The 27,662-nt window shown below is 44.2% G+C and overlaps 1 protein-coding gene across 2 annotated transcripts; it reads right to left on the bottom strand.

The window, feature by feature from the left end:
- Positions 1-233: 233 nt before the first annotated feature.
- Zcchc8 (zinc finger CCHC-type containing 8) lies at positions 234-27,541 on the bottom strand. Of its 2 annotated transcripts, XM_052755401.1 has the most exons (14): positions 27,226-27,541; positions 26,029-26,069; positions 22,861-22,935; positions 20,963-21,068; positions 19,122-19,199; positions 14,381-14,484; positions 14,197-14,262; positions 13,562-13,622; positions 12,980-13,122; positions 12,132-12,274; positions 9,595-9,713; positions 8,343-8,429; positions 7,887-8,004; positions 234-3,122 (listed from the first exon to the last, which is right to left on the bottom strand). In XM_052755401.1, exons 1-14 carry the CDS (start codon positions 27,433-27,435, stop codon positions 2,347-2,349), a joined length of 2,127 nt encoding a protein of 708 aa, XP_052611361.1. In that variant the 5' UTR covers positions 27,436-27,541; the 3' UTR covers positions 234-2,346. The 2 variants fall into 2 exon arrangements, with proteins under 2 accessions (XP_052611361.1, XP_052611363.1); XM_052755403.1 differs by lacking the exons at positions 14,197-14,262; positions 14,381-14,484; positions 26,029-26,069; positions 27,226-27,541.
- Between the last annotated feature and the right edge of the window lie 121 nt (positions 27,542-27,662).

The following is a 27,662-nucleotide window of genomic DNA, read 5'->3' on the forward strand; positions in this document are numbered from 1 at the left end:
AGTCCAGATTCGGGGCTGGAGAGATGGCTGAGCTGTTAAATTTGCTGCTCTTGGAAAGGACCCAGGTTTGGTTTCCAACACCTACATCTGCCCATTAGCCCACAATCACCTGCATCCAACTCCCACTCCACAGGATCCATAGCCCTCTTCTGGGCTCCAAGGGCACCTGAACTCACACACGCACACATATACACATAATTAAAAAAAAATACAAATTAAAAAAAGAACTTGGATACAGAGGCAAGAGATCGGAATTTATTTACAATTAGGTTGCTTACCATCTATGTCTTAGACATTTACTTAAAAAAAAAAAGACAATGCCTACTCAATGAAGTGAAAATGGATAATCTATACCATAACAAGGCATTTATGTACTGGAAATAATTGTTGAGCTATCTCAATATTCAGAGGATACCAGTAATACAACAGTTAAAGCAACACAACTTTTTTTTTTTTTTTTTGAGGCAGGATCTCATGTAGCTCAAGCTAACTGAACTTGCAATGTAACCAAGGCTGGTCCTGATCCTCCAGCCTTCCTCCCAAGTGCGAAGTATTCTAGGCATAAGCCAGTACACAGGGCTAAACAGTTACTTCTGATTTAGAAACCAGCTAAATCTTCGGTCAAGAGTCATGTCACTGGGGCTGGGGAAGCAGAGTAGTTGGTAGAGTGCTTGTCTAGCACACACACAGGGCTCTGGGTTGCAAGCCCAGAAACTGGGAGTGGTGGTGCCCATCTTTAATCAGGAATTAGGAAGTGGGGGCAGGAAGATCAAAAAGTACGATGTCAGTCTCAGGCTGGTGAGCTGGCTTATCAGGTAAGGGTGCTTGTTGTCTAGCTTGATGAAGATAAACAGTGGTGGGAAGAGAACATGGACCCCCACACATTGTCTTCTAATCTCCATATGCATGCCAAGGAATGACCCCCCCACACACCACAATAAGTAAATGTGTGTGTGTGTGTGTGTGTGTTTTTAAAGAATCATGTCCTCTTGCCTGTAATCCCAGCAGTAAGGTAGTTAGTAGCAGGGAGATTGTGAATAAGGCCAGCTTGGGCTATACAGCAAGATGCTACCTCAAAAGAAAAAAAAAAAAAAAAGAGAGAGAGAGAGAGAGAGAGAGAGAAAGGGAAACACCTTTAATGTTGACAAAGACCCCTTATCTTCTCTATGCCTTCTTGACCTCCTTCCTTGTGGCAGGGCTGCTAGAGAGGCTAAGGTTCTCACAGTCACGTCACGTAAACCCCTGTGAAGAGTTCACGTAAAACTCGGATGACAAAACCAGCTTAAAGTACGTAACGTTTTATTTCAGCATGGCCTCATTCGCCCTTTCTCGTGGTCATCCTTCCCTTTACTGTACACAAACCAGTCAAGTGGACTATTCAAGTTCTCAGAGATGTAGACTAATCCAGAATGATTCCCTTTCTCGCCCTCTGTTGGCCTGGAAGCAGGGTAACACTGCATGAGTAACTCAAGGTCCCCAAGTGCTCCTGAGCTTGACCAAGCAGAGACTAACAGTGAGCAGTCACACTCGGTTTGTGTCTAACTATTACCTTACAGCTTGAATGCACAATATTATCTTGTACAAAGGCTAACTGACCTTCACTTTTTCCCAAAATATTACACCATTTTATTATATGTTTATAGGCTGGGATCCAAACATGCAGTTTCTTTGCAACCACATCATTTTCACCCCATTTTCAAAGAACAATTTAACTGTGAGTCACATCTACCCAGTCTTGGTTCACGTGTAAGAAAACTAATTTATTAAACCTCTGTACATAAAGGTAAGCACACCTTTATTGGATTTGAATAATTAAATTACAAAAAGTAAGAGTGATATTAAAATTCATGCATGAAAATCTTACAAAAATACCCCAAGCAGGATAAAGCTGCTCATCCCTGATTTTTCTCATTTGGTTGTTGGAATTGAAATGTGAATTTAAAATTGTTAGAATTTCTTTTAAAAAGTGATATATTAAGCTTATATATACAGAATAGCAAAATGTAGAAAGGGAAAACAATTTACAAAAGACATTTAAAAACAACAAAAAAACAAAAAACCTTCACTCTTGACAGATACTCACGATCCAAAAATAGTACAACCCGAACCAACCACATCTGAACCAGCTCAGTACACACCTCCTTGGCCGTTGTCGTCAGTGAGGAAAAAGAGCAAACTCACACGCCCAGTCTTTCATTTTGTGAAACAGGCTGGAGCTGAGATCACAAACTGGGGCAGATTCTGAAAGGTGGGGAGGACAAGGGGGAAGCGACTTCGCCTGCCATCTAAGTCCGATAGAACAACGCAGAGCTACAGATCATCGTGCAGCCGGCGCTGCTCCCGCGTTCACTCAGAAGCCTTTTTGTTTTTCTGCAGATTTCGGGGTGAATTCTTTAACAGGTTTCTTATCCTGAGGTACATCCCAGTGGACTCAGCCATGTTCTCAAATTCGAAGGGTGTTATTCCAGTGGCAAACTTGCTCATGTCAGGCACCAGGCTGTGGATTTTGGAGGCTGTTGAGGGCCGGGTGTCCTGATGAAGGAGCTTCTGGCTGCCTCCATTCCTCATGTCACAGTTCGACACACTGCCATTGTCAAGAGCCTCCTCGGGGTCCCCCTCTGCAGCTTCTTCCTCTTCTTTCTGAGAGAACACTGCTGCCCCTGCTGCTGGGCTGGAGGGAGGCTCAGGCCCCGTTGTCTCTGCGGAAGTGGTTGGGCCCTGGGGCTCAGCCAGCACTGGCTTTTCCAGGGCCTTTCCTTCTGGGACAGAGAGGTCAAACTCATTTGGACAAGGGGAGGAGGCTACTGAATTCCCAGTTAAAGGTGTGTCCACAGGCACATCAGAGTCGCTGTTGCCTCCCTCGGCCTGCTGGAGAGCTGCCCAGATCTGCCTCTGCTGTTCTTCCAGCTCCTCCAGTGTCAGGGCGTCCTCGTCCATGGCTGCAGCTGTGGGTCGGGGCTGGGGTGAGTCACTGGGAGTCAGTGGTGGGGTGCCCTTCGGGAGTGGAGGAGTGAAGAGAGGTGGAGGTGTTCCCTGTGGCAGTGGAGGAGGTGTGCCAGGAGGCATGGGTGGTTGAAACTGGAAGGCTTTGCTGCTCTGAGAACCAGGTGGAACCTCCACATCTGAAATGGGAAGATGCATTTCATACAAATGTATTATTTGAACTTGGGGTACCTAGAGATAGAATGGCCCAAATAACTGTCTTTGAGAAAGCAGAGAAGGATTAGACACGGTGGCACTTGCTGTAAATGCCAGCACTCAAACAGCCAGCCTGGCCTACAGTCTCGAAACCAGGAAAAGGGAAAACAGTGACTTTCAGATGCCATGACCATGCCTGGATGTCTGAAGTTCTGACCAAGTCCTGAGGGAGGCACATCAGGGTGAGTGCGTGCTCTGGATTTTGGTGCTAAGGCATGTGACTCAGACCTTGGGAGAGCGACCGCTGTGTACACACACACACACACACACACACACACACACACAGTTTCAGACGGAGGACACATGAGACATGGAGATAGGAGGAGTTCCCAGGAGGGTGCTGTCCCTGAGTGGGGAAGGCTGCAGAAGAGAAGACAAAGTCTCCCAGAGGGAAGCCTGTTGCTAACTGCAGTCTTCTCTTCTGCCCTAACCTCAGACACCAGGCTCCCTCAAGTCCACCCTTTCCTCTACCGCATCGCTCACCTCCTTATTCCAGATCCACTGACACTTGTCAGAAATAGTCAACCACCCTCGCCTCTGGATTCATCTTCCTTAGTCTATCCTCCAAGTCAGCTGGACATCTATTTCGAAAACACCCCTCCATCTTAGGAACATTCCACGTCAATGAAAGCCTTGAGTGCCATCCTTCCCCTACAGAATGAAGCCCAGCACTGCTCCAGGCTTAGAAGTCTTTTCATGACCAGGAATTTCTCACAGCCTGGCCTGATGATGTTGCAGGCCTCTAATCCAGCTGAGGCGGCTGAGGCAGAAGGACTGCCATGTTCAAGTCCAGCCTAGACAGCTTACTGTGGCCCTGTTTCAGAACAGAAAGCAGAAGGAGCCTGGGATACAGCTCTGAGGCAGAGCACTTGCTCGGCGTGTGGGACAGAGCTTGTTTGCTTCTCTGCTGCTGGACCAGTCCTACAGTCCACGCTTGTGTATGTGTGTGTGTGTGTGTATCTCCTACCACCTCAAATGCCTGGCCTGCCTTGCTCGATTTCCTGCTCAGTCCTTGACTTCACTCCTCAATACAATTCTAAGTTGCTATCATTATGGGCTGTAATCAGCTCTGTGGCACCTGTATCACATTGTTGTTCTTTACCTATCATTCATTATATATCACATGTTTTCAAATACAGTGACAGTCTACAATCCCTAAGTGATAGAGTAGTGACTAGGGTAATAGTGGAACTAAAAAAATATATAGTATTATCATCTTTGGATTTTTCTTTTTTGAGACAGGGTCTCACTATATAGTCCGGGTTGGACTGGAACTTGCTATAGACCAAGCTAGCCTTGAACACATTAGAGATCCTCCTGCCTCTGCCTCCCAGTACTGGGATAAAAGCTATGTTACCATGCCTGACTAAAAATTTAGTACTTTTTGATAGAATATTTTTATAGCTAGACTGGCCTGGAACTTGAGATTCTTTTGTCTCCACATCTGGAATGCAGGAGTTAAGGTATGTGACACCACACTTGGTTTTATGTGGTTCTAAGGAATGAAACCCAAGGCTTCATGTATCCTAGACAAGCACTCTACTCAATGAGCTACATATCCAGTCCTTCATTTGCTTTTAAGGATAAATTATATTAAAAACTAAAAAGATTTGCCAGGCATAATGGTGCTCGCCTTTAGTCCCAGCACTTGGTCTACAGAGCCAGCCTGGTCTACAGAGTGAGCTCTAGGACAGGCACCAAAACTACACAGAGAAACCCTGTCTTGAAAAAACAAAAAGGTGAGTGCCAAGCCTGATGACCTGATCGAAATCCCTAGATCACACCTGGTAAAAAAACTAAAGCAAGCTGTCCTCCACATAAGGGTGGTGATGGCACATGTGCAGACATGCACATATAAGTATACATAATAAAATAACCGAATGTTAGAGAATTAAGCGGGGACACGAGACAACATCCGTAAGAAATTTCATTTGAATAAACTATCACACTAACACACACTAATATAATTGTCCACAGGTTTGTGACACAGCCTTACTTATTACATACTCTACAACTGGCTTGACTCAGTGAGCTACCTGTTCCTTCTCAAGGAAGAAGCTGGGAATGATGGGTGGTTGAAACTGAAGCTGGGGTGTCTCAGTGGCTCATGAGTTTGTACCTGCCACAAATGTGGGGCTACTGGCCTAGGCATTTAAGCCAGCCAAGCTGAGTCACCACCAGGCTTATCATTTTATTACATTTATTTATTTACTGGGTGGGGGAATGACAACACTTCAAGTCTTGGCTTGTACATGGAGGTCAGAGGACAACTTGTGTGAGCCAATTCTCTCCTTCTACCACATTTCTGAAGATTTACCTCAGGTCACCAGGTTTAGTGGCAAGGTCCTTTACCTACTGAGCCATTTTGCTGTCCCCAAACTAAAGTCTTTAACTTAATCATAGGGGGTAATCATAAGAGAGCCTGCCCTGTATGATTTTCTACTAGGTAGCTCTAATACCTGGCCCTGAGCATCAGTCACTGGATGCTCGTCATTGTTATTCAGAGTCTGGGGGACAGGTAACTTAGTGCCAAGTGAAAGGACTGGGAGATGACAACAGATTCACGGGACTCCAGAAGATACCCAGAGAGGCTTGGTCTGGTCAGGATGTGGCTTCAGGTCAAGGGCTTCAGTGTCTGCAGCCATTTTCCTGTTCTGTGGTTGGGCAGGAGGGTTCCTGCCACGTGACCTTTTGTACATGCTAAGATGATCTTTAAAAATTCATGGGGCTGGAGACATGGCTCGGTAACAGTTAAGAGCACTGGGTGCTCTCCCAGAGGAGCCAGCATAATTCCCAGCACCCACACAGTGGCTCCCAACCGCCTGTAACCCCAGTTCCTGGGGAACAAACTCAAGTCATCAGGCTTGGCAGCAAGAGCCTGGGCCCACCGAGCCATCCCACCAGCAGCCCCCTTTTGTTTTTAAACACTGCCTCGCCACTAGGGGGGGGTGGGGGGGGAGGAAGCCAGGGCAGTGGTGGTGCACATCTTTAATCCTAGGATTGGGGAGGAAGAGGCAGGTGGATCTCTGAGAGTTCATGGCCAGCCTGGTCTACAGAGCAATTTCCAGGACAACCGGTTACACAGAGGAACCCTATCCTGAAAAACCAAAAAAAAGAAAGGGGGGGAAAAAAAAAAAAAAGGCTGGCCTAGAACTTGCTATGTAGACCAGGCCCTGAACTTGTGAGGCCCTCTTGCCTATGTCTCTTAAGTGCTAGGATTATAGGAATCTACCATCACATCCAGCTTGTTTCAAATTTTCATGGGTCTCTTGCAAAGGCTCTTAAGAGTTTTGTTCCCTATTAACTCTATGACTAGAGAGCCAGGTGTAGTGGATCATTCCTGGAATCCCAGGACTTGGAAGGCTAACACAGGAGGATGGTGGGAACTTTAAGATCAGCTTGGGCTAGCTACATAGTAAGTTTGAAGCTAGTCTGAGCTACAGGAGCTCCTATGTCAAAAACAACCAACCCAAAGATTAAGGCTTGGGGAGGGCAGTCAGACTGGACACTGAAGTAAGGCTGCAAAAGCTAGAAGGCCAGGATCTGAAACCTGCTGGCATGGTGCTCAGGAGCTGTGCTGAGATGATGATACCATATGAAATGATCTGGCAGCTTAATTGGTTATCTTTTGGGGACAGGATCTTCCAATGTAGACCAGGCTAGACTTGAACCCACAATCCTCCTGCCTGTTACCCAAGGACTACAGGACACCAAGCCTAACAGATTATGAATTTCTGTAAAGTAATTAATTTTGGACTTCAATTCCTTTGAACTTCAAGGGAATTTAGTCCAAGTTTAAATTTTCCCTGGGAATTTGAAAATGGAGAGTGTTCACATTCAAGTTTGGAATAAAGTACACTATTTGTACCTCATTCAAAGTTTTTTTTCCTTCAGTGCTGGTGTTCAAACCCAGGGCCTCACATAAGCTAAGTATGCACACCACCAGTTCTACCAATGACCACAGTATTTTTTATGCATCTTCTCGTCATGTTGCCATTTTACCCCATTTCAGAACACCTGTCTTGCTATATAGGACAAAACTAGCCAGGTTTACTTTGGAGTGGAAAACAACTGTTAGCCTTGGGTCCAGAAGAGCCTGAGTTTATCTAATTAACCATGACTCAGGCAAACACAAATGAGCAGTGGTTGGGGCTGGGTCGGAGGAGCTCCTAAAGGTGGAAACTGGGTTTTCCTGTCAGGATCACCATGATCTTGGTTAAGCACAGGTTCCATGGGAAGGATGGAAAAAGGAAGGCACAAGGCTGAGCACGGGATCATGTCAGAGGCAAGGATTTGCCCTGTTTTGAGTTTTTAGGAGCACACGGTCCCTGGGAGACAACTAACTTATAGGACCAATATACCTACAAAGGTAACTGCCCAGTGGCTCAACTCTTCTGGAAGCTGGAGCTGCCGGAGGTGTGCATGCCCTCCTTTTGCTTTTTCCAGAGTGAAGCCCCATCTGAGGGGCCTGACTAGCTGTGGCACTGTGGGTGCCTGACCCTGCCAATTTCAGGGACTTGGCTAGATGGTCCCTCTGGCTCTCACATCAAGTGTGGTTTCCAATTCAGGTTTACCAGCACCAATGTCAATGCTCTGACGTAAGGGGGGTGGAGCTTTGCCCGCCTTACAGACCCAGGAGCATACAGACTGACCTTGCCTTCTCAAGAAATCAAACCCAGAAAATGTACCCGAGTCAAGCTCCATGTCAGCAGGGGATGCTGCTGAGCTGCCTTCCTTCCTCTGCTTCTTTGGACTGTTAGGGCTGGACTGAGACGAAGACCGCTTGCTGCCAGACTTCATGCTTGGCTAATGGAGTAACCAAGAGGAACACAAGTCACACAAGGCAGACAGAGAACCTCTAACCCATACCTAAACCAGTCTCGACCCAAGCAATTGCTGAAAGGGCTCCTATTCAGCAGCCTCTTTATTAATCAGATACCAATGTTTACAATATAAACCAAAAAGAACAGTAAGATACTAATGAACCATAAAATCTCATGGCCACAAATGTTTACCAACTACACCCTTCAAATCTATATCCCGAGGCTGGGAATGTAGTTCAGTGGTAGAGAGATTGCCTAGCACATCTGAGGTCCTAGGTTTAATTCCCAGTATCATACACACGCACACACAAATCTGTTTACCGACTGGATGTTAGAAGTAAGGTAACTGGCGAACACATCCTTCTGTTGACATGCCTGCATTGGTATGGAACCAAACATTCTCCACTCCTAATGTGGAAAAAAACAGGATGAATGTATTTGGAAAACATAACCTTTCAAAGATTTTGCTCCTAGCACTCAAGAGGATGAGGCTAAGGGTCACTGCAAATCCCATGCCAGATTGGGCCACACAGCGACTTCAAGGTTTTTCAGGGTTACTGTGAGATTCCATCTCAACAACCTCCCCCCGCCCCCTCAAAAGCCCTAAAACAGAAATGTTAAATGAAATCCATTACTTTGCATGCAAACTAGAAAATAATAATAAAAACTGTAAAACTAGACTAAATGGTACACTCTTAGATCCCAGGACATGGAAGAGGCAGAAGGAACATCACGACATCATTCAATACCTCAAACAAGACAGGTGGCACATGCCTTTAATCCTAGTAATCAGCAGGCAGAGGCAGGTGGTTATTTGTGAGTTTGAGGCCAGCTTGGTCTACAGAGTGAGTTCCAAGACAGCCAGGACTACACAGAAAAGCCTTGTCTCACAGATCCACCTTCCTCTACCTGTCAACGTGCTAGGATTAAAGGCATGTCACCACACAACACCACACTGCCAAAGTCCTCTTCTGAGGTACAGACTCCATTGAGCTTGTTGCAGAGTTAGGATTATAGAGCCTAAAAACCGACTTTTGCTCCTTTGCTTAGATATAGTGTCAGAAAATCCCACAACTTTCACATATACAGTTTTACATTTCATATTCTAATTAATAAGAGGATCCAGGTTGGGATTAGCTCAGTGACAGTGTGGTACTAGCACTGTCTGAGTTCAATTTGCAGTACTGAAAAATGTAAGTTAAAAAGCTCTGCACAGGATCTGGGAGAGTTAGTGCATAAGGAGTTGCAGCATAAGCCTGATAACCTTAGTCTGGCTCCCCAGACTGTCCATCAGAGCCAGATGCACGCACATCTGTAATCCTAGCATCTGGGAGTGGAGGAAGGACGATCAGGCTGGCCTGCAACACGAGACCTGTCTAACAAATTCAAACACGTCAGTAAACTTCACTTTTCCTCCACTTCTCAAGTGCTATGAGTACACATGCGCGCCATCAGGTCTAGCTACGAATTCACTTGCTTCTTAAGTAACAAACTGCTGCATACATTAGTATTTTGGAAAATCTTTAATATAACTATCACATTTCAGAAGAAAAATTTTAAAATGTATACTTACATCTGGAATACCTCTGGGAGTAGATATATTAAAACCTGGATAGTTTACCAATTTTGAGAGATCATAAGTGACATTTTTATTTTGTATTTCTCCAGTTTCTGCTTCCCCATCAGCATCATCTATTAGAGAGCAGAGAAAATGTCAACAAGGTTAGACACTAAACACGTCCTGCCTCCCCGCCCCCAACATCAAACCACACAAGGAAAGTGCTGAGATACTGTATCAGAATTAGTCTAGAAATGACTATCATTGTCCTGAACCATTACAAGTTTTAAATAGGCTCCAAGCATGGCAACCTGTGATCCCAACATTTAGAAGGCTGAGGCAGGAGTTCAAGGCCAGCTTTAACTCACAGCAAGTTCCAGGACAGCCTGGGATACAGATTATGTCTCAAAAAATAAAAAAGATTTAGCCAGGAGGTGGTGGCACATTCTTTTTTTTTGGGGGGGGGGAGTGGTTTGAGACAGGGTTTCTCTGTGTAGCTTTGTGCCTTTCCTGGAACTCACTCTGTAGCCCAGGCCGGCCTTGAACTCACAGAGATCCGCCTGGCTATGCCTCCCGAGTGCTGGAATTAAAGGTGTGCGCCACCACTGCCCGGCCGGCCCGTGGCACATGCTTTTAATCCCAGCACTTGGAAGGCAGAGACAGGTGAGTTCGAGTCCTGACTATGGAGCAAGTTCCAGGACAGCCAAGGCTACACAGAGAAACCCTGTCATGAAAAACCAAAAACAAACAAAACAAAACAAAAACACAATCAGATCCTGTGTCTAAAAAACAAAACAAAACAAAATTCTTAAAACATTTGTGCCATGGTGGGTGTGTGGAAATCAGTGAAATCTGTTAAATTAGGCCTCTCCTATCATGTGGATCCTGAGGAGCAAACTCAGGTCATCAGGCATGGCAGCAAGTGCCTGTTGCCACTGAGTCATCTCTCTGGCCCCTTTGCTATAAGGCAGGGTCTCTCATGTTATTTCTCCAAGGAGCTACACCCAGTCAATTCCCTTTGTCCTTCCACATCACTGCAGAAGTGCAACATGCCTCTTGCCATTGCTAAGAAATGCTAAGAAAGCTAAAAGCTTCTCAGGACTACCTGCAGGCTTCCCACTCTGGCTTCAGAGAACACAGACCAAACCTAAATAACGATCTGATATTCCTTCTTTTTCAAGACAGGGTTTCTCTGTATAACCCAGGCTGGCCTTGAACTCACAGAGACCAGCCTCCCAAGTTCTGAGATTAAAGGCATGTGCCACCACACCCGGCCTTTCTTCCTATTTTTTTTTTTTTTTTTTTTTTTTTTTTTTTTTTTGTTAAGACAAGGTATTGCTATGCAGCTCAGGCAGGTTGGCCTCAAACTATCAATCCTCCTACCTCAGCCTCCTGAGTGCTAGGATGACAAATGTGCACTTCATATCCAGCTAAACCACCTGATAATTTTGTATGATCATTGAAGTTTTTTTTTGTTTTTTTTTTTTTGGTTTTTCGAGACAGGGTTTCTCTGTGCAGCTTTGCACCTTTCCTGGGACTCACTTGGTAGCCCAGACTGGCCTCGAACTCACAGAGATCCGCCTGGCTCTGCCTCCCGAGTGCTGGGATTAAAGGCGTGCGCCACCACCGCCCGGCGATCATTGAAGTTTTAGTTCCTTCCTTGGAAAACAGGAAATGTCATCATGTTTTCAGCTACCCCAGCACACATTAAACAGGCTTGGCATGCATGCCTGTTACTTTGCTGTGAATCTCTTTTTGTTGTTGTTGTTTTTTTGTTTTTTGAGACAGGGTTTCTCTGTGTAGCTTTGCACCTTTCCTGGAACTCACTTTGTAGACCAGGCTGGCCTCGAACTCAGAGATCTACCTGTCTCTGCCTCACGAGTGCTGGGATTAAAGGCGTGCACCACCACTGCATGGCGAATCTTTTTTTTTTAAGACAGGATTTTGCTAAGGAGATCAAGCTGGCTTCAAACTCACTAAGATCTGCCTGCCTCTGCCTCCCAAATGCTGGCTTAAAGGCTTGGCTAATAATCTTTTTTTTTTTTTTTTTAAAGGTTTTGTTTATTTATTTATTATTTATTTTAAAGATTTATTTATTAATTATGTATACAGTGCTCTGCCTACATGCCAGAAGAGGGCACCAGATCTCATTATAGATGGTTGTGAGCCACCATGTGGATGCTGGGAATTGAACTCAGGACCTCTGGAAGAACAGCCAGTGCTCTTAACCGCTGAGCCATCTCTCCAGCCCATTGGCTAATAATCTTAATTTAAAAACAGGTGAGTGGGGGCTAGAGATGGCTCAGCGGTTAAGAGCACTGGCTACTCTTCCAGAAATCCTGAGTTCAATTCCCAGCAACCACATGGTGGCTCACAACCATCTACAATGGGATCAGACACCCTCCTCTTTCTGAGGTTCTCTTCTCTCATGCAGGAACTAAACCCAAGTAGAGCACTCATATACATAAATGAATAAATCTTAAAAAAAAAAAAAAAAAGGTGGGGTGAGTGGGGGACCTGTAAACTGACTTCTCTTTCCTAACATACCGTACCATTTCCATCATAGAGTGCGAGTCCTGAGTTCTCCAGTTCAGCCTCCTTGAGCCAGCCTGGAGGGTAGCCCAGCTGGCGCATCCGGTAGATGAAGGGGGGAAGACTCTTGTCCGTCACACCCAGTGCATCCTGAAGTTCCTCACTAAGCAAAACAGAGGAGGAAAGATGATGAATTCAGATTTGCACAAAACCACTATTTTGGCATCTTTCTTTTTTAAAGTATTATTATCATTTTTTCTCATGTGTGTGAGTGTTTGTGCCTGTATGTGTGCCTGCGCAACATGTGTCCGCCTGGTGCCCATGGAGGGCAGAAGAGAATGTCAGATCCCTGGGAACTGGAATTACAGATAGGGTTCTGAGCCATCCTGTGAGTGCTAGGAATCAAACCTGGGTCCTCAGGAAGAACAGTCAGGGCTCTGAACCTCCAAGCCATCTCTCCAGACCTGTATTATTCTTAAGGGCTCTTACTCTGTAGCCAGGCTCACTTAGAATTTAAAGGGATTGTCCTTCTTCAGCCACCCAAGTTCTAGGATCACAGGCATGAGCCACCATGCCTGGCTAAAACATTTCTGCCCTGTACTTCATCAGTAAGCCTTTGATAAGTGGGTTTGAATGAATGGATGCATTCTGTACAGACTTGTTATAGCTTGCTTACATTCTTTTCTATTTGCTTTTCGTTATTTGAGACAGGGTTTCTCTGTGTAGACCAGGCTGGCCTCGAACTCACAGATCTGCACACCACCACCTGGCTCACTCTTACATGTTTGTAATCCCCACAAGAGACACAGAATGTTCTAAATACTAAGAAAATAAAAAGTGACACCACATGGTAAAACAACAGTGATACCTGATAACTCCTGGTTTGAATCGTCCAAATCTCTCCTCGACTTCTTCTGCATGGTATCGCTGCTGAAAACTCTGACTGTTTGCCTCACCACAGGCATCCATGTACTCTTTTCTCTTCTCACTTATGCGAGCAGCATTCCGAGGCTAAGTCATAATAATGTTCGAAAAGAATGGTATTGAGTAATTTAGAAATATCTCAGAAATTTACTGAGAATACTCACCACTTTTTAAAAGGTAAAGCATAGATTGCTCTAGTTTTAATGTAGATTAGATGCATAAAAGTGGGCATTTTTGAAAATCATGCACTTTTGAAAATCAAACAAGAACAGTCACTTTAACTACTTATTATTTTAGTGTTATTAGAACCCAAAATTAACTTTTTAAAATAAACTGTCTAAAATTAACTCATACTTCATTCACCTCAAATAGAGTATTCAGTGTCTTAAATATAAACATGAATTTGAAAAGATTAAAGTACAAATGAGTGTAGCACAGGAAGTTCATGCACATTACCCAGAGCCACCCATGCACAAAACATCCACCAGCTCTTGTTCAAAGACACTCTGCTTAGATTGAGATTTACCATTGGGCACTCCTTCATCTGATGCTCTTCAGAACCACAATTGAAACAGTGAGGCTTTGGTCTATTAGGTCAGAACACAAAACAAAACAGAAATCCAAGGGTTTTCATAATGTCAATGGAAATAGAAAAGCAAATCAATACATTCTAGATGCCAGCAGAGTGCCAGAGACAGTAGAAGGCGAGGCGTACTGTATCTGCAATTGTTGAGCACAGCAATGTGTCTTGTACTCAGTTACATAAACAGCACTGTATAGTCTTTTAACCAAGAACCAGTCTGTTCCAGATTGGTATGTTACCTCTCAACTTTTTTCAGTGGTTACTAACGAAGAACCAAAGCAAACAGAGCATCAGGTTTCCTTCAGGTAACACGGGAAGAAGGCGGATGGTTCTAAGACCGTAACTACATTGACAATAATAACGACTTGTTTCCACCCTCCCAGGCACTGGGCCTGAATTCCAAGAAATGAATGATCAATTTAAACAGTTAACACATATCTCCTGCTATCAGGATTCTAGCTCATGTGTAATTTATATCAAGCCAGCGGTAAAGAACATTAACTTTTAAGAGGTGATAAGAGTTTATGGTTCTGGTATTGGAAAACAAAGAGTAAAACAAGACAACGCCCCACACAAACCTTTTTGCCTTTACTTGCATTTCTTGCCCTTCTAGAGAAACAATGTGGCTGAAGACTTGCTGGTACCTTTAGTGAATTTTATTAAGGAATAGTTATCATAGTCTGCAAAATTTGGTAAGCTTTTTTTTAAAGGTGAACTTAGTGGCAAGATGCATAAAAGATCTTCATTCACTATGTAGGATACTTGGGTATTTCCCATCCTTCCGTAAGCTGAGGGTTTTCATTTAGTAGCGGTTGCCCCAATTTATCAAGGCAAAAATTAGTAAAATACAGGACACTTCCTACAACCTGCAGAAAACAAGTCAAAAAATATCGCTATTTAAGCAGAAAAAAAAAGACATTAAGTAATGTAAGTCTATGATAATGTAAGTCTATGATTACCCATTAACAGTTTGACTCTGGATGAAGCTATGAGAAATAAAGTCCTAAATGGGAGCTGGACCCTGGTGTGCAAATAAAGTGGCACCCGAGCTTTCACTGGTATCATTAGTACTATAGACTGTTCGTTCTGTCTCAACCAAAGCCTGACTCTCACAGGTCCCTCCAGGACCTCATGTATTTGCAGCAAGACCCTCACAGGCTGCATTTATTGTTTCTAGTTCCTTGGTTAGCATTTACTTGGTCTCCTACTGAGTTCTCGCAGCCATTTCTTAGACAGGTTGAAAACACAGTACAATGAATATTCATGCACCCTGTACCTAGACTAAATAAATAGTAACACTGAAATTTTTCTGTGCACGACTCTCTTCATGTATACACATACACACACATACTCTTTACCTGACCATTTAAGTCAGTTGCAGACAGAGTAACACTTACCTTAAATGCTTCAGTATGAACTAAGAATATTTTCCTGCAAATCAACAGTAACTCTCTAGTATCACCTATATCGTCTCAACATTCAAGTTTCTCTACCTCCAAAATGTGTTTTATAGTTTTTTTGCCCTCAAGCCAGGATTTATTAAGGTTCCTATGCTGTATTTCGGTTTTATCTAGAGCATGCCCCTCCCATTCTCAACAACACTGCCAGTGTCTCTAGAACACTTCTAGTAATGCTGCATCCCTATCACACTAGCTTGATGAAGGAGCTAAGGACTTCTCTGCAGCTTAGTCCTTTGGGCAACTGTCAAACTTCATCGCTCAACCTGTCAGCAAGTAGGAATCACAGCTGATTCCTCCTTCCTTTCAGAAACATCTTCCATCCTTGGAAGGCTTTTAGGATGCCACTCTCAGTTCTGCCCCCACGTCCCTCTCATCTCCCCATGCCGCTGATCCTTAAGACATCTCCTCCACTCTCACTTCTGAGGTGACTGACTCAGATCTAGGGTATGAGAAATAATTTCTATGCTGATGACCCCCCCCCCCCCGCCCCCCCAAGTAAGTTCTGATCCCTTAGCTCCAGTTTTGGATATTCAAATGCCAACATGACACCTCTTTCTGGACATGTAAGGTATCTTAAACTCACCTATTTAAAATGGCACTGGCAGTCGGGTAGGATGACACCTGCCTGCAATCCCAGCACTTGGGAGGCTGAGATAGTAGGACCACAGTTCGAGGCCAGCCTGGGATACACAGTGAGACTGTCTTAAAAACAACAAAACCCAAATAAATAAGTTAAAAAAAAAAAGAGCAATCAATTCCCAGCCCCTCCAAACCTGCTCCTTTCCCATGCTTCCCACTTCCCTTGGCCAAGTCCTGAGTTCTTCTGACTGTTCTCTCAGGAGCTCTCTTATTCTACACCTACTCGTGAACACATCTGACTGGTTTCACTGCCAAGGATATCCAGATTTCAGCCAGGTGTCATCATAACTACCACACTGGTCTGTTATGCTTTCTCTTCTCTTGCTTGAGGTTAACACAACAGCTTTCTAACTAGCTGCAGACCCTACGCAGACCATGGGCCAACTACTTTCCACAAAGAACCTGATTCTTTCCATTAAGATGGAGCATGTCACAGTTTTACTTATGATCCTCAAATGGTTTCTTAGACTATAATCTGAAGTTTCCATTATGGCCTATAAAGCATTATAAGGATGCAGATCACTTGGCTCTGTCACCTGACTACTGGCGAGTGAGTCTCTTAGCTTTCCATGTGTTTCCTTTTTAATCAGATGGCAAGAATATTACCTCCACGAGTATCACCCTTAACCGGCTCCCAAGCGATATACCAGTACTGGCTGCACAGAAAGCAATTGGAATACTGGCTGCTGGCATCTCCTTCCCTTTCCTATTTATTGAGCCCGCTTCCCTCAGAACACAGCCTCGAATTCTCCGTCAACTCATCCAGATCTCGGCCCACACAGGCAGTCCCCAACAACTCACTATACAAACTACCCACTCCCAGGATTTGTATCACTCCTCTCCCTGCTATCCCGCAATTGAATTTAGGCCTTCCACACGCTAGGCAAGTAAGTGCTCCAAACTGCAGTCCCAGCCATTTCTTCACCTATTTTAAGGTAGAATTTCACTAAGCTACCTAGGCTGCCCATCCATCCATCCATCCATCCATCCATCCATCCATCCATCCATCTCTCCTTCTCTCTCTCTCTCTCTCTCACTCACACCCCCCCCCCCCACCCCCCTATGTACTACTGGGAAATTGAACCCAGGGCCTCACAAGCTAGGCAAGTACATAACTCCTGGCCTACGCCCCAATCTTACTTTTCTTAGGAATTTAACCTTCTCCCATTCACCTGCTCATTAAACCAGAGCTGGCCTAGACCTTTCTTTTCACTGCTGTCTCTGAAACCTCTCTGCTCCTGGCACAGAGCAGCATTCAGTCAACACCAGTACTGTCTAAAGAAGTAAAGCAATAACTATAAAACTGTCATTCTAGACAAGCATTACTTTAATTCCATAGCCTTTCAGTGGAAAGGAAAATGAAAGTTACCTAGCTGAGTTCAGAAATCCTTCTTGAAGCTAAACATGGCTAACACCTGTAAATTCAGCACTTCAAAGGCCGAGGCAGGAGAACTGCTGTGAGTCTGAGGATAGCCTGGACTACAGAGAGAGTTCTTGTTTCATGAACAAACAGTCTGTGCAGGTGAGATGGCTCCAACGCCAAGCCTGACAACTGGAGGTCCATACTCAGGACCCAAGGGTGGATGGAGAGAACCAACTCCAGAAAACAGTCCTCTGACTTCCACACATGCACCACAGCACATGCACGTTTGCATGCATACATACAAATACATAAATTTCATTTAAAAATTAAAATAAAAACCAAACCATAAACAAAGAACAAGAAATAAAAAACTTGAAAATATTCTTGATAGGGCCAGGTGGTGGTGGTGCAGGTGTTTAATCCCAGCACTCGGGAGGCAGAGGCAGGTAGATCTCTGAGTTCAGGGCCAACCTGGTCTACAGATCGAGTTCCAGGACAGTCAGGACTACAAAAGCCTGTCTCAAAAATAAATAAATAATAAATAATTTTTTTTTTTTTTTTTTGAGACAGGGTTTCTCTGTGTAGCTTTGCGCCTTTTCCTGGATCTCGCTCTGTAGACCAGGCTGGCCTCGAACTCACAAAGATCCACCTGCCTCTGCCTCCCAAGTGCTGGGATTAAAGGCGTGCGCCACCACCGCCCGGCATAAATAAAATATTCTTGATAGCATCCCTAATCTTTATTTTACTCAAATAACCTAGACATTTTCCCTCTCTCTGATGCAAATTTCTGACTTTCCCCCATGTGGAAAGGGTTTATTATAATGGGGAGACAGAGAGAAAGAGGGAAAGAGAGAGACAGAGAGAAAGGAGGGGAAGCGGAAGTGCGCACACCTGACAGCGGGGAAGGGAGGAAGGGAAGAATAAAAATAAGAAAAAAAATTTCTTATTTTTTTAAAGATTTACTTTATTTTTAATTATGTGTGTGCAGGTGTTTGAGGGTATGTGGCACAAATGCCAGTCCCTGGGGAGGCCAGAGGTGTTGGATCCCTGCAGCTGGAGTTATCTGTGGTTGTGAGGCACCCAGGTTAAGTGCTGGGAATCAAACTCAGTTCTTCTACAAGAGTGGTACACGTCCTAACTGCTCAGCTATCTCTCCAGGCTAAGAATAACAACAACAGCAATGATACCACCACCCAGCGACTCACACATCCTAAGTAAGTACTCTACCACTAAGCTACGTGCCCAGCCTAGCCTTTTCCCTTTTCCTTTCTGCCTTTGCCCTGGGTGCTGGGATTACAAGGATGAGCCGCCAAGGCCATACCTCTGCGAGCTCCCTAAGACCGAGCTGAAATGTACCTCTTGTTCTCAAGTCTATCACTAATCCTATTCTACCAGGGATGCTATGAAGTGTGATACGTAACAACTACTATTGAATTTGCAGAGACACAACATTCCTTTCAAGTTTTTTCATGAGACTTGCAGCTCTTCATCATCTCAGCAGCCCCATGTCTTTAAAATTGGGGTATTATTGGGGGCATATCCCATAGCATGAAAACTAGTCATCCTTTGTGAGTATGCTACAAAATGGTGTGATATCAATGAATTCTGCAAAAGAACCGGAAGGCCTAAATAGAGGTTCCCCCTGTTAAGCTTTTGCTTTTACAAACTAATGAAGCCTATTGACATTTCAGATTTTACACATGCCATGTTACATCAGCTACTTCTCTCAGCTTCATCTGTGTGTAAGCCTTACAAGTCTGCTTTCTACTTCTTTAGTCAAAATTTTCAAGATAACAGGAAGAGGCTGGTCAGGACCAATACAAACTCTTGCGAATAAAGTATACTGTGTCCTCACAACAGCGTGCAACAATCACTAGAGAACAAATGATATTTAGAGGATGACAATTACAATACTGATTATTACAAGAAAACGCTGTGATCTTATCAAGTCATGTGACCATACCATCTTATCATTAAGCCACCCAACTGATAAACAGTAATCACACATCTGCAGAATTAAAAATGAAGAGTCCAAACTTACACTGAAAGCTTCCTTGTTGTTTTTAATGGCACATGATTCTTCCACTTTATGGTCCTCTTCCAAAGTAACACTGGATGGCTGAGACCAAATAACAGGCATTACAAAGAGTCACAAGAGGAATACCTTGTGTGTTTGATTATTTACTGGAGCTTTGCTTGCACGTATGCTTGTATGAGAGTGTCGGATCCCCTGGAACTGGAGTTATAGACAGCTGTGTGCTGCCATGTGGGTGCTGAGACTGAACCGAGATCCTCTGGAAGAGCAGCCAGTGCTCTTAACCACAGAGCATCTCTCCAGCTGGAGGAATACTTTTTGGTTTTCAAACTTTAGGAAGCTCAACACCCTTCTTTCACTTAATAATATACATACGACATCATGTCATAATAGAATGAATTTAGAAGCTAAGGCAGGATTATTTATAAACTATACAATGCTTAAATAGTAAGGCAGACTTGAGAAACCCTATCTGGAAAAAAGAAAGGAAAAAACAAAACAAAACAAAAAAACCGACTCCAAAACAAGCAAAAAACCATTAACAATCACTATTGATAACCTCATAGACCTCAAACAATTACAAAATTCTGAAATGTTCACTGAATCAAAAGTAACATTTTTGGAGCGTGTGTGGTGGCACACACCTTTAAACCCAGCACTCGGGAGGCAGAGGCAGGCGAATTTCTGAATTTGAGGCCAGCCTGGTCTACAAAGCGAGTTTCAGGATAGTTAAGGCTACACAGAGAAACCCCGTCTCAAACAAACAAACAAAAAAACCCCAAACCAACAACAAAAAAAAGTTTTCAGCTGAGTGTGGTGGTGAAAACCTTTAATCTTAGCGTTCAAGAGACAGAGGCAGGTGAATCTATGAGTCTGAAGCCAGCCAGGGTTACACAGTTAAGATCCTGTCTCAAAACAACAAAATTTTCAAATAACAAAATACTTCCTTCTCCAATTCCTGAGGACAAAAAGTATCATTGCTTAATTGAAAGATTTTTTTTTTCCCTTTTCCTGAGACAGGGCTTCTTTGTGTATGCCTGGCTGACAGAGTCTACTTACCTTAATGTATATTAGAAAAAAAGGAAACCAACCACACTTTTGAATACACACACACTCTGTAATTCCTCATATTTCTTTTTCTTTGAGACAGGGTCTCTACATAGCCCTGGTTATCCTGGAACTCACTCCGTAGACCACAGTGCTTGCCTCTGCCTCCTGAATGCTGGGATTAAAGGTGTCCGAATTGTATGGACTTGAGTTGGTGGGTGTGCCAATCTGTGCGCACACATGCAGAAGCCGTAGCAGGACACAGTACAGACCAGTCCTCCTCTCTTGCCCTCTACCTTATCTGCTTGGCGGAGGATCTCTCACTGGAAACTTGTTGTGTGGCCATGCTTGCTGGCCAGTGAGCTCTTGGGATCTGTCTGTTTCTGCCCTTAAAATGCTGGCTACACATAAGAAGTGGGTATTCCTAATTCAAACTCAGGTTCTCACACTTGCACAGCAAGCCCTCTCACCCAATGAGCCACCTCCCTGGTCCCAAGAAGTCATCTTTTATAAACCTCAGATAAATAAACCCCTCCTTCAGCCAATTTTCTGCCCATGTTGGGAAATAGAACACCATTAATTTTAGGCATAGTCACGCAACTATTCTGAGCAAAGGAGGCACATTCAAAGAAAAGTCAGATGGCAGCATTGGTCACTTTGCAGAAGGAACTCAGTGACAGGATACAAAGTCAGCACACAATCTTCGCCATTTTGGTTTTGATTCAAGGGGATTTCCAGTGTAACAGCAGTTGGCAGCAAAAAGCATAACCACTTAGCATCAAGCCTCAAGGTTAAAATACCTGGGGTAAAAGGCTGAAGGAAGTCTTTTCCACATCATTATTTTGCTGTTCCTCAAATTGTTTTACTAAATTTGATACAAACTCTTCTATTTCTTGGTGGTACTGCCTGTAGGAGAGGGAAAGACGGACAGATGGTTAGCACCTGGACAGAGTGACACATTAGCAGAGTGAAGTCCTTTGCAGTAGTTGAAGAAGTCCCATTTATTTTTGTTTTTCAGGTTTGCTACATTAGGGGCTCTGTAACTCAGAATGCTACTCCTTAGAAACTCTACATATGTATTGTTGCAGCATTAACAGCTTGATTCTGATCATCTATGCGCGTCTGGCACAGAACCTCAGTCAAACAGGTGGGAGAATAAGTAGATTTTATTTATAAGTTTCATATACTTTTACTCTTTAATAGACGATACTTACAAATGGCTCAAAACCCGAAAGAAAAGCCTGGCATGATGTGGCGGGCCTGTAATGCCAGCATTTCGCAGGCAGGCAGAGGAAGGAGGACAGCTGCAAATCTCAGGCCAGCCAGGGCTACAAAGAGAAGTCACTGTCCCCGAATACAAAAAACAAACAAAATCCACCAAAGGAGTTACATAATGAAGAGCTTTCTTCCTCCTTTCTCCTATTTCTGCAACATAGGGACATCCAACTTGTTAATACTTTCCATATCCTCCTTAGACTTCCAATGCACATATAAGAAAATGTCCATTTCACATGAAAACTAAAAAAGGCACAACCAAAAAAAAAAAAAAAAGAAAGAAAGAAAGAAAGATGTCTAGCTGTCCAGGTCAAGAACCACACTGATCATATATTCTGGAGTGATCCCTTCAGGTGTCAAAGAAATCCAGGTTTTGCTATGCTGGAATAAGGCAGCCAGGGACCTCAGGCAGACCTGACTTTTCATGTCTTTTCTAGCTCCAGCCTAAGATTCTGAATGCAGAATAACAGATGGATGGTACTGAAGTTAGACCACAAAGCTAGACTAGATTAATACCTGTCTAATCTAGGCTCCACAGTAACCAAGCCCAGGTGTGCCGAGCATCCTGCTTCATGTTGCTGGCACACTCACCATCCAAGCTACTCCAAGCTCCCAATGTCTTGGGTTCCACTCGTGAACTACAGCAGGTGATGGGCCTGGACCTTACTCCTTTATCTTCTTGTCCATAGTCAGTGCGTAAGACGGTAATAGTGACTCAGGAAGGGCAGGCCACTGCAGGAGTGCACTGAGCCTTGCACTCAGGCATGCCAGAAGACGTGCAGTAGTCAAGTTCTGCTACTGACCAAAAATAACCATGTGGGATGTGGGTAGGCTTCACAGACAGCCAATATGGAAAACTTATCCACATATGAGAGCGGAGCAGCTAACATTGTTATTATAGTGGTGGTGGCATTTTTTAGGAGATGGTACTTCCTGAGCTCTCATAGATTCCATTTAAGGACCTGAGGGGCATTTAATATTAGCACACACTGTTTTCAAGTGAGAAAATTAACAGGTACTGAGAGCTGCACCAGTTCACGGGTGTAGGAGTCCAGACTCAAATTCAGGTCCCATAATTCTCATATTCTCACTCAAAACGATGATCTCTCATACTTTAACCCTGAAACAATTTAACTAATAAAGATGAGGGCCCTTGAGATGGCTTAGCAGGTAACGGTGCCTGCAGCCAAGCTTGACTACCTGAGTTCAAGTCCCTGGACCCACATGGGAGAGGAAAGAACTGACTCCTACAAGTTGTCCTTTGACTACCACATTCCTGCACCATGGCACACACATAAAAACACACAATAAATAAAATGCAATAAAAAAGAATAAAGATACAAATACAAATGCAAATAGTTATTTACAGAATCCAGTTTCATATACACATAAACTCACATGTAAGAAAAAAAAAACTACTTACTTTGAAATAGCATTGTTCATAAATAGAATTTGTAATAAGGGTCCATCTATCTTAGTATTGCTCACCAGTATGCCACTAAAACAGAAGTTAAACATAGTCTTAGAAGACAGTAAAGTACACACATAGCACTTAGAAGCACATGAGTTTTGTGATTACAATTATTCTTTGCTGAGACAAGGCCTCCTCTTGTTTCTATCAGTTGCCCTACCTCGCCTCATGCTTGGGATCCTTCTACTTGAGCCTGCCCAGTGCTGGGATCACAGGCGTACACTACCACAGCCAGCTGACTTTTGTAACCGTAAGGACTAAAGATCATGTAATATTCTGCAAACAAAACCAAGAGGGCTGGGGATGCAGCCTGTGCTGGACAGCTTGCTCAGCACACGAAAGGGCCTTGGCTTCCAAGTCCAGCCAAACAAGTAAGGTGAAGACAAAAAGCACAAGAGCTCCAGCTTTCCCATGCAAAATCTAAGTTTTCCCCTAGTCTACTATCTTTAGTGGTTTGAACAAAACATCTCTTTTTTTATAATTTATTTTTATTTAATGTGTAAATTTATTTATTTTTATTTGCCTAAATGTCTGTCTGTGTGAGGGTGTCAGAAGCCCTGGAACTGGAGTTACATACAGGTGTGAGCTGCCATGTGGGTGCTGAGAACTGAACCTGGGTCCCCTGGATGAGCAGCCAGGACTCTTAACCACTGAGCCATCTCTCCAGCCCTGAAACCTATCTCTTTATTGTGTTGCACTCAGTGTATGCACAATACACTGTGTGGGTGCCCGTCATATGTGCACCGGGGAGGGAGGCCAGAAGGGAAAGTCTAAGTGTCTGTCTGTTTTCTGAGATAGGGTGCTTAGATTCTAATTATACAGCAAACACCTTTTTTTTTTTTTGGTTTTTCGAGACAAGGTTTCTCTGTGTAACTTTGGTGCCTGTCCTGGATCTTGCTCTGTAAACCAGGCTGGCCTCAAACTCACAGAGATCCACCTGGCTCTGCCTCCCAGGTGGAGCCTGTTCTGGAACTCCCTCTGTAGACCAGGCTGGCCTCAAACTCACAGAGTTTGTGTCTGCCTATGTGTCTCCCCAGGGCGGGGACTAAAGGTGTGCGCCACCAGTGCCCAGCTACTCACAGGGATCATACTGACTCTGCTTCCCAAATGGTCATTAACAGCCTGAACCTCCATGCCTAGCCTAGAAATTATCTCAACATTAAAAAAAAAAAAAAGTTCACACACTCCCCAAAGAACAACAGGTCAATCTTTTTAGTTTTTTTGTTTTTCAAGACAGGGTTTCTCTGTGTAGTTTTGGTGCCTGTCCTGGATCTCGATCTGTAGACCAGGCTGGCCTCAAACTCACAGAGATCCGCCTGCCTCTGCCTCCTGAGTACTGGGATTAAAGGTATGTGCCACCACTGCCTGGGTTTAGTTTTTAACAAAGTTTCTTTAACAAGAGGTTAGTTTCCTTACAAATCAGGGCAGCAAGGAAGAGGACAAGCAGGCAGGTTACAAGAATATACTTCCAAACATTTCCACATGAATTTGGTTTGGAAGTATAAAGGAAAACTAAACACTTCATAAATAAATGATTTTTATTTTACTATAGACTCCTGGAGGCCAAAGCACATTGCTTTAACTACTACAATCCAAGATTCACACAACTTGGGAATTGTAGGCAGCACTGCTCCCAGTTTAAGGCCGGTATGGGCTAGAGTGAATTCTAGGTAAGCCTGACGAGAGACCACAGTTGACAAAGTGGTTCAGCTGATAGCTTGCCTACAATGCACACCTGTAATACCAAGACTCAGAAGGTAGAGACAGAGGATCAAAAGTTCGAGATCATCACAGCTACACAATGAGTCCTAGGATAGCTCCGGCTATATGAGACCCTACCTGAAAATTTAGTCACAATCTAGCCAGTACACGAACAAATAATAAAAAGTACAGGGTAACCTCCTTGTTCCAAAGCTTGAAACTATTTCAACTGGACACGACTCCTATCTGCAATGCCAGCACTTGGGAAGTTAAGGCAGGAGGCATGTCATGAGTTTGAGAGCAGCCTGGGCTACACAGACCCTGTTGAAATAAAGAAAAAAGGGAAGGAAGGGATGGGGAAGCAAAGGCAAAAAAGAGGAAGAACCAACCATTCCACATAAATTAGTACTTTAGGCAGAGAGTGGTGCCACGTGTTTTTAATCCCAGCACTGGGAAAGACAAGGCGGCTGGGTTAGAAACCAGTCTGGTATATATAAAGTGAACTCCAAGCCAGCCAAGACTACAAAGTGAGACCCTGACTCAAAAAAATAAAATAAAAATGAATTTAGTGACTTGTTAAATTCATATTGCGATGCCAGCATTTAGTATGTTTGTTATGACCATATACGTCTGAATACATGCCTACATGCTGTACTTTCTCAAAAGTACCTTGCCTTTTCTCCTTCTGAAGCCCTTTGCCAGACTTGGTGGCACCAGGCATGTTCCCAGCTCTCAGGGGAGGCAGAGGATCAGCAGTTCAAGGCCACCCTCAGCTTCACTGTGAGCTGAGGCCAGTATAGGCAACAACAGTGAGACTGTCTCAACAAAACACAAAACTGCTATACCATGCACTATCTGTATTAATCAAATATTTTACTTGTAAAATAATGCTAGTGTGGCGGCTTACATCTGTAATCCCAGCACTTTCAAGGCTGAGGAACAAGGACCAATAAATTTAAGGCCAGTCTAAGCAATACAGTGAATTCCAGGCTAGTTTGAGTTACAAGGTGAAAACCCTGTCTCAGTAAGCCGACTCTTGCTCAAAAAACAAAACCAACCAATAATAATAATCTGTAAAGAAATCATCAGCTAAAGTAACTGTAAACTTATTTTTTTTTTCTGTAAACTTATTTTATCTTCCTGGAAATGTGTGTTGAATATGAATAGTTGGGTTTGACTTGCTTTTCTAACAATCAGGCAAAACTTTTTGGATTCAGAAAAGTGACCCATTAAGTCCCTTTAAATGTTTAGCCCACTTACCAGAATTCCTTTATACCCATAAGTCAACAATAAAGAAGTTACTGAATTCTTCATAGTATTCTGAAAAAACGGTAATACCAAAATCCCACCACCTCTTACTCCGTGATTAACGTGATGAACAGCAAGAGGCATCTCAGGTGTAATTTCAAGATCTCATACCTGGGTCTTGTCAGAATGTTCAACTTTCTTTTAAGTTCTTGATGTTATTACTCGTTAAGGAATATCAGTCATCGAAAAACACAATTATGCAGGTCATAAGATTCAACCACTGTAACTCCCACTTTCATTATCCAAATGTTAGAAATGTAACGGAAAGACCTGCAAGTATTTTGAGGGAGACACACTGAGCTCGTGTTTTGGACCTAAACATTAAATACAGTTTTCGGCCTTTTGAACGTATGTATATTCTAAGACATGATACTGAAGTTCAGAAACAGTCTAGGAGATTAACCCAAAATGTCAGTTAAGACAACGGTGTTCCTGGAACGAGCCAAAGCGGCCAATGAGGAAAATTTCCCACGTCAAAGCATCATGGTAGATGACAAAATAAAGGCAAAAGAGCAAAATGTTAACAAGCACGCGGGATTGTATCTATGGATATGAAATGCACAAATCTCTCTACTCGCTAGTATTTTATAAAGATTCACAATAAAGTGTCAGACTTCAAAACCTAACACATCAACCACTCTCGGGGCTCATCATCAGTTTAAAAAGCAGAGTTACCTGAACCAAAAACTACCTGTACATGGCAGACTTAAGAAACTTATGAATGAAAGCTAACGTACTAGCAAATCCAGAAACGGTAATCCTGTTAATAATAAAGTCAAAGGGAAATTTGGCGCGTTTTTCCCAGGGCACTGCCATGCAAGCCAACTCAGAGCGGAAGACCTCTAAAAAGTAAAACTATCGCGCGCCCATTCACCATTTCTCTTTGCACGCTCATTCTTCACGCCCCCCCCCCCGACACTGCATCCCCGCGGCCCCCCGATTCCAGGGGGCTCCGATCCCCGCGTCTTCAAACATACATCACGACTGTCTCCCCTTGAGCCCAGGAAATAAACTAGCGTGACCCCCCAAAGGGAGGGAGAGAGGAGTCGGGAACCGTTTACAATGTAACTGGGAAGGTGCTGAAGTTAGGCCAAGGGGCAGCCCTGGGTTGGGGGGCCAGGGGGGTCCACACAGGAGGAGTCTCCCCCGGAAGGGTTTGCGCGCAGGCCGCCGCCCGCCCGCCCGCCCGCCCGCCGAGCCGCGGGAGAAGGGACTTCGAATGCTGACCCTCTTGGAATTTCCCCCGCGCCCGCACCCGCCGCCACCGAGACCCCCAAGTCCCGGGTGACAGGGCCAAACCGGAAGGATATTCTCGGCGCGGAGCTGCCTGATGGTTTCCTCGCAGTGCCGAAGCTGCTCCTGGAGCTCCGCGTCCCCCACCCCATTCTCGTCGTCGTCGTCCTCCTCCTCGTCGTCGTCGTCCTTGAAGCGGGTGTGAACGGGCTTCGGGGTCGACTCCTCTTGAGGGTCAAACGCCTCGAATAACTCTAGGTCGCCAAAATCCACACCCGCGGCCATTTTGGGTTGTGGGAAAGAGGCGAGGGCAGGGGGCGAAGGTTGTAGGGCAGCGCCGCTCTCCCTGGAGGCTTTTCTCCACACGCAGGCCTTCGAAGCCGCTCTAGAGGCGGGACTTGCCCGGAGACTACAACTCCCAGAATGCCACAGCCTCCCTCCTGCCTCCTGCCCGCTGGGACCCGGAGCGTGGCATCCTGGGATGTGTGGTTTCTAAGCGACCGGGCTGATTG

Source organism: Peromyscus californicus, unplaced genomic scaffold (genome assembly GCF_007827085.1).
Source record: "Peromyscus californicus insignis strain IS unplaced genomic scaffold, ASM782708v3 Scaffold_2__1_contigs__length_46816999, whole genome shotgun sequence".
Taxonomy (NCBI): domain Eukaryota; kingdom Metazoa; phylum Chordata; class Mammalia; order Rodentia; family Cricetidae; genus Peromyscus; species Peromyscus californicus.

What these genes read in the sequence shown, in the direction of transcription:
- Zcchc8 (XM_052755401.1), bottom strand. Translation starts at nt 27,435, where the DNA reads ATGGCCGCGGGTGTGGATTTTGGCGACCTAGAGTTATTCGAGGCGTTT. An exon ending in GAAGGATGGGAAATACCCAA is followed by an intron (nt 14,263 to 14,380) that starts GTATCCTACATA and finishes AATTCACTAAAG; the next exon opens with GTACCAGCAAGTCTTCAGCC. An exon ending in TTCAAACCAGGAGTTATCAG is followed by an intron (nt 12,275 to 12,979) that starts GTATCACTGTTG and finishes TGTTTTGCTTAG; the next exon opens with TGAGGAACTTCAGGATGCAC.